The sequence below is a fragment of the Thunnus albacares genome, chromosome 8 (assembly GCF_914725855.1).
Source record: "Thunnus albacares chromosome 8, fThuAlb1.1, whole genome shotgun sequence".
NCBI classification, from domain to species: Eukaryota; Metazoa; Chordata; class Actinopteri; order Scombriformes; family Scombridae; genus Thunnus; species Thunnus albacares.
In genome coordinates, this window is record NC_058113.1 from 8,490,251 (window position 1) to 8,497,014 (window position 6,764).

The 6,764-nt window shown below is 37.0% G+C and overlaps 1 protein-coding gene across 1 annotated transcript; it reads right to left on the reverse strand.

Moving 5' to 3' along the window:
• Positions 1 to 297: 297 nt before the first annotated feature.
• On the reverse strand, positions 298 to 1,200 carry LOC122987457 (hepcidin-like). Its single transcript, XM_044359352.1, has 3 exons — positions 949 to 1,200; positions 763 to 840; positions 298 to 591 (listed from the first exon to the last, which is right to left on the reverse strand). The coding sequence occupies exons 1-3, from the start codon at positions 1,033 to 1,035 to the stop codon at positions 499 to 501; spliced, it is 258 nt and encodes an 85-aa protein (XP_044215287.1). The 5' UTR covers positions 1,036 to 1,200; the 3' UTR covers positions 298 to 498.
• Between the last annotated feature and the right edge of the window lie 5,564 nt (positions 1,201 to 6,764).

Genomic DNA, 6,764 nt, shown 5'->3' on the forward strand with positions numbered 1-6,764 from the left:
AAACTCGAAAAATAAATCTAAATGATCTACACACAGAACTAAAATAAAATACTTCTAGTAGGCCAGTTATTGTAGGAAAATATTTGTACCATTTGTGTTAAAAGAGTCAGAGAATTACTAATATTGCAGGAAACATATCAAGTGTGCAAAAACATATCAGATGTATGCTTTCATGAGACAGCCATAGATGGAATCACTATTGTGTATTTTAGAGTATTTGAGTGTAGAGAAAGAGTAGCAATATGACTGTAAATAATATTCATAATTGAAACAACACTTTGAAACACTTAATTATAGCAACCTAACAATTTATTGATCACACATTTCAGTATTTGCAGATATTTAGTGTAATACCTGTATGTCAATAATGAATTTACAGCGCACAATAACTAAAGTATGACCACACCTAGTAACATCTTTACATGTTTACATGCCATAAATACAATTTTAGACAAAAACACATAAATGATTATTTAGTGGTTGTTGGTGCAGGAATCTTCAGAATCTGCAGCACACTCCGCAGATACCGGGGGTGCAGCAGCCGCAGCAAAAGCGACACTTAATGCCACGTTTCTGTCTGTTATACGGCATCTGTGTGAAAGAAAAGAGACATGAGCGAGGTGTTTATCTCCAGCATTATCTCTGACTCTGCTCATCTTCTTCTGTGGAGTGCATCATTGCACTTTGTAGGCAAAGCACATCCACTTAAATTTGAATTAGCTCAATGTATTTGACCAAAGTCATTCAGTAAACTTAACATACCTTCCATGATTCCACAGATGTCTCTTCATGTACAGCAACTGGACTGTCATTGCTCATCGCTTCTTCCAGCTCTTGTTCCTGTTAAAGAATTTCACATGTTTACAGCAGGAATCACATCTTAGCTTTCTGACAAAACATCAGATGTAATAAGAAAATCGAACTAGTGTTAATTATATTGTTACTCACTCCGGTGACTGGGACAGCAGAGCTCTCCTGAAGGAAGATGAAGGTGAGCATGATGGCCACTGCAATTGCAACACTGAACGTCTTCATCTTCAGAGTGTGTGAGTGGTTTAAGTTGCACCAAGATTTCTTCAGATCCTGATCTTGTCAGCTCTTTTCACCTGTCTGATGTTGAGTGTGCTAAATGTGCTGGTATTTATACTCGCTTGAGCATCTGTTGCTTCACTATTGACAGCATGTACCTGCTTCCGGGAAAAGGTTTGCATCACTCCTTGAGTGATGGTTATAGGAAATTCCCAAAGATAGGAAATAGAAAGTTCTTTGTTTTGACAATACATTTATATTAACTTTTCCTTTCGCCATTTATGCATTTATGCTTTTACTTAATCTGTACTTCAAAGCAACTTCATGTAACATATAATGAAAAACTGAACATGTTTGACACACAAAATGAAAATGACAGCTGATATTAAAGCTTTTAATTTCTCATAACATTGCTGCAATAGTATCACTGATGTCCTGACATTATTTATTTATTTACATCATCACCTAAACACCTCAAGATTAATTCATCATGTTGTGAGTGATAAATCAATAATGGCAATGACACTAAAAAGGAAAAACTGTATTCAATGATTAACTGTGGGCTATTTACATTGAACAAAAATCAAGGGTCAATAAACTTTATAACTTCATTCTTAGTGAATGCAGTATATTGTGCAATAACAAAAATCCCTTACTGTACTTCACTCTGCCTCTTCTACTGAATACCTTGCTGAACCACTTGCTTGGTTCATGTCATAAAGAAAATGAAAAAATGACTGATCAGTGATAGTTATAGGAAATTCCTAAAGACAGGGAATGTTTAACATAAAAAATGAAAATGACAGCTGATGTTCAAGCTTTTAATTTCTCATAACATTGCTGCAATGGTATCACTGATGTCCTGACATATGTTGCCAGTTGTTAATAAATCCCTGTTATATATAGAACAGACTGAAACATTTTAAACAGTGTGATGAATAAAGCAAACTGTCAATTAATGCATAAAATAAACACTAAAATGTTTTTAGTTTATCTATTAATTTATTTACATCATCACCTAAACACCTCAAGATTAATTCATCATGTTGTGAGTGATAAATCAATAATGGCAATGACACTAACAAGAAAAAAATGTATTCAATGATTAACTGTTGGCTATTTACATTGAAAAATCAAAAAAAAATCAAGGGTCAATAAACTTTATAACTTCAGTCTTAGTGAATGCAGTGTATTGTGCAATAACAAAAATCCCTTACTGTAACATAATACAGTATGTGGATGATGAAGGCACACATTAATTAAAGCATGACCAAATCTACTAACCACCTTATTAGCTCCTTTGAGTTCTTTCCCAGATGGCTGAGTGTGCAAAGTGCGCTGGTAATTGTTTATACATAGGCCACTGTTGCCTCATCACTAGCAGCATGTACCTGCCACCAGGAACCGGCTTGTATCAGAGTTGTAATGGGAAATTTATACATAGATATATAGTTATATGTTAATTAATTAAAATATATTATTAATATATTATAAATATAAAGAGGTTCATTGCATGCAATGCAAACTGATGGGTGAGGTCACACCTCACTATGTCCGTCTTTATGTACAGTCTATTTTTGTAACTGTCTGAAAGCAGCCTCACTGTAGTTAGTTTGCAAGTTAGTAATATAAGTAATCATGTCATCTGTTTCTGAGAGGCATCCTCTCTTTTGCAGGAACTTGAATTGGTGAATAATTTCTTTTATTTAGCTGAAATAGTTTGAATGGTTTTACTGGGACTCTTAAAAATTGAGCTCAACCCAAAACTGAAATAAAGTCTAAATTAAATTTAAGTTATGTAAACATGCAAACATGATGAATGATAAAAATGCTTGTTACATTTCAGTAGTTATTTTCTGAGTTTCTTTTATTTACATACTGTATGTTAAAGAGGTTAAGACTGTTTTGTGACTGTGTGTGGGGAAGTGAGAGTTTGTTGCTCAGTTTACAGTTGTTTTTTACTATCCCTGTTTTTATCAGTACAGGAGTGAGGCAGAGAGTTAAAAGGCACCAACATGAGAGCAGAAAGAGAGAGAAAGATAAGACAGAGACAACAAGTGCAGCAAGATAAACAGGTGACCTACAGCAATCAGATATGAACATACAACAGACACTAACACTAAAGATCATTATTTTCTTCTTTTTATTTGACTTATTTTTCTGTCTTTATTTCCTGGAACCTGATTATAAAGAGGCTCCAAATGTGTCTATTTGCAGCCTCTAATTTGTATCATGCATGATAACACATTGTGGTTATTTGACTTAATTTAATCAGGTGTATCAGACTGGTTCATTATAATGCTGTTAGTCTCCTAGTCTGTGTGACATAAATGCTTAAACACAAGAGATGCATTTGACTCACAGTCAAGAGTTAGGTTACTCACAATGGACAGCAGACCTTTGAGACAGAAACATACCTCATGAGTATCCTCTTATGACCTGTCAAGTGTGCATATTCATTGCTAAAACAGCACTTCCACACATTGTGTTTTACTTCAATTAAAGTTTTTTGTGATAATACACTGTAGTATCTGCAGATATTTATCAAAGTATGTGGATGATGCAGTCAACACCACTGAGAACACACCACTACAGCATGACCAAATCCATTTAATTCAGATATTCACAGCAACAAGTACAATTGAAAGTGTTAAAACTGCTTTGAGACAAAAGCATAACAGATTAACATTTAGCCATAGTTGTGGGCATCCCACACTGGTGCAGGAATTTAGTTATTTATTTGTTTGTTTAAAGTTATAATCTCGAAGATTTCATTTAAATAAATGTCTGTTAAGTCACTATCTATCCCCAAATGAGGTAACACACTGGTGATTAAGCCCATGGCCGGCTTGCATTTGCAGTATTATGATTATTACACATTGGGTGTAGGTGGTGACTTTCCCGCCATGTATTCAAATCAGCGGAGCAAACACAACAGACTTGCTCCTCATTTGCTTTTGTGTTGAGTGGCTTATCTTTTAAAAGCTTTTTCTTTAACTCGCGAGGCTTTTACTGCACGTACAGTAACTGTCTCTCTGCTGCGCTGTGTGTGCAGCACACACAGGGAGGGCTGAGCCCCGCCCCTTGCTGCTCCTCAGAGCAGAGGAGAGGAGACAAAGTAGTGTGGCCATAAATGACAGCAAACGACAGTAAAGACTCTCACACTAAGCTGAATGAAACAGGTGCACATAAATTAGGTAAGTAAGATAAATAATCAGTCTCGGCTGCATTTATGGTGGCGCCATATCCTCTCTTCTCAACTCCACTCATGTTTCAACGAGGGCTCCTTGTATGTGTGTGCTGCACACACAGTAGAGCAGAGGACAGTGAACCAGGTGAAGTTCTTGAGCTGATGACAACTACACTCATTACGTTACTGTAAGAACAATAAAAGCCTTATCTATGCAAAAGAACAACACACTTGCAATCACCGCTTATCGCCATATAGTGCTGCCAAAGAGCACGAAATGGAGATCTTCGAGATTATAACTTTAACAGGGACAATGCAAATTAATAAACATTGCTGTAAATGTGCCCGAGTTGGCTAAGAGGCTATTTTTCATCTGTAGTCATGTCACAGAGTCAATACTCAGGTGCAGCACAAACCGCAGTTAAATCTGGGCTGCTCGCAACAGTTGCAGCACATGCTGCGGTCCATGTTTTTGCCTCATCACTGGCAATACTAACCTTCTTTCAGGAATGGGCTTTGCTTCCCTGCCCTGACTGATGCTGGGAAAGGTAATGGGTCATTTTCTGCTTTTAACTGTGGGTCATATTGTCTGTTACACAACAACAAATCAACCACAAACTTTAAAATAAAAATATATGTGTACCATATTTTTGCTTCTTCCTGAGAGAAATAGGACAGAATTCTCACAGCAAGGTGCAAGACTGCATGTGTCCAGCTATTTAACGGATGACTGAGTCGCACTTTTTTGACCTAGGTAGAAAATCCTCCGCCAAGGAAAGGGAAACCCTGTTGAATATCTTTTGCTCAGTCTAAAGGATGCAATTACAAGCACTCAAATGGAATAATTAACCCTAATTTTCAACAATTTCAGTTTTTGCATAATACTCAGGAACCTGCAGCTGAACCAAATTAATCCTCTTGAGAGTAGCATAATAGCAGGCAAGATTCAAAGCCCCTATTCGATAAGATTTGTTTTGTCACAGGTGTTTTACTGAACAGTATAATTTCAGTATTCTCAAATACTCATTGCAATAAAAAATCCCCCATTTCAGTCATTAACTGATAACACTGCTGACCCATGGTTTTGCTGGTGACTGTGATGTCAGTGTCAACAACCACAAATGGCTCTAACTCTGTTGGCATCAGCCCATATTGTGTTAATATGCAGGTGGAGCATCTTATCTTTGCAGCTTATCTTTCAACCACAATGTGTAGCAGCACATCATGTCCAGTCATTTTGCCATTTTGCTGGCAATATTTTAGTGAGCATGACCATATGGAAAAATCTGTGTAACACTATGACACCTAGAATCCCAATACGTAAACCATATGCTGAAGTGAAATCTGAACCCGCACTTTGAAACTTCAGGATAATTAATTTATTTTCCTGTTCAGCTTGGGTTTTATGTTTGGGTTTTTGCCTGCTGTAGAATTAAATTTCTCCCAAGTTGCGAGAAAGTTTTCCTCAAGGATGACTCTCAATTTTGTTGCATTTATTATAACTTCTACATTCAGAAGCCTTCCAGGTGCTACTGTAGAGAAGCATCCCCACAGCTTGTCTCTGTGGAATGGGATGGTGCTTTTCTGAGTCACCTACCTGCCTCCTGGCCAACACTACTCTAGATGTCATGTCATTTTCTCAACAGCCATAAACTACTGTTGATGCATACAGCAGCGAAGTGCAAACAATTGTTGTTGTACAGAGTCTCCCATATCAGCTTGAGAGCCCTGGATCTTGTACAGAGGCGCCATAGACCTCTTGGTAGCCTCCCTCACAAGTGCCTTCTTGTACAAATGCCCAGATGTACAGCAGTCACATATTCTTTCAATTTTGTTTTATGATTGGAAATTTGGTGACATGGACATTTTATGTCATGGATTTGTTTGAAATGTTCCTTTGTCTGTCTTCATGATTTTTATTTCTTCAGGGAATTAACTAAAACAGCTGTTTGACCTTTCAGACACAGTTGTATTTAACTTAAAATTACTTGTCAAACCCTGATTGAACGTAGACTACTTACTTACACAGCTGCACCAGTGAAGATTTAGCTGTCAGTTCAAAGGAGGCCGATGTTATGCAAGAATTTATTTTGTGTTTTATATATGTCCGCACATAATTTAGACTGATGTGTAGAGATCTGTTTTGATTTTGATGTGAAACTTTTCAGTGTAAAAGATACAGCCACTGTGTTTTAAAGAGGACTTATTATCCTAATTTCCAGCTCTATATTTTTTATTTTTGGACTCCACTAGAGTAGCTTTGCATGATTCACAGTTCAAAGAACTCCTTATTTATCTTATACTGGCCCTTTATGCAGCAACTCAGTTCAGCCTTTCTCTGAAACAGGCCGTTTTGGATTCAGTGGTGTCTGACTGTGAAGGCCAAGATGGGACACAGAGCTAGTGTGGGGTGGCCATGGCATTGTGAACCTAAATGAACAGCGGGTGATCAAAATGTGTAAATACAGATGTTCAACACATTGCATTGCTTCAACCTATGCACAGATAAACTCATGTTAGCGTCATTGTAATGTTTGTACTAGGG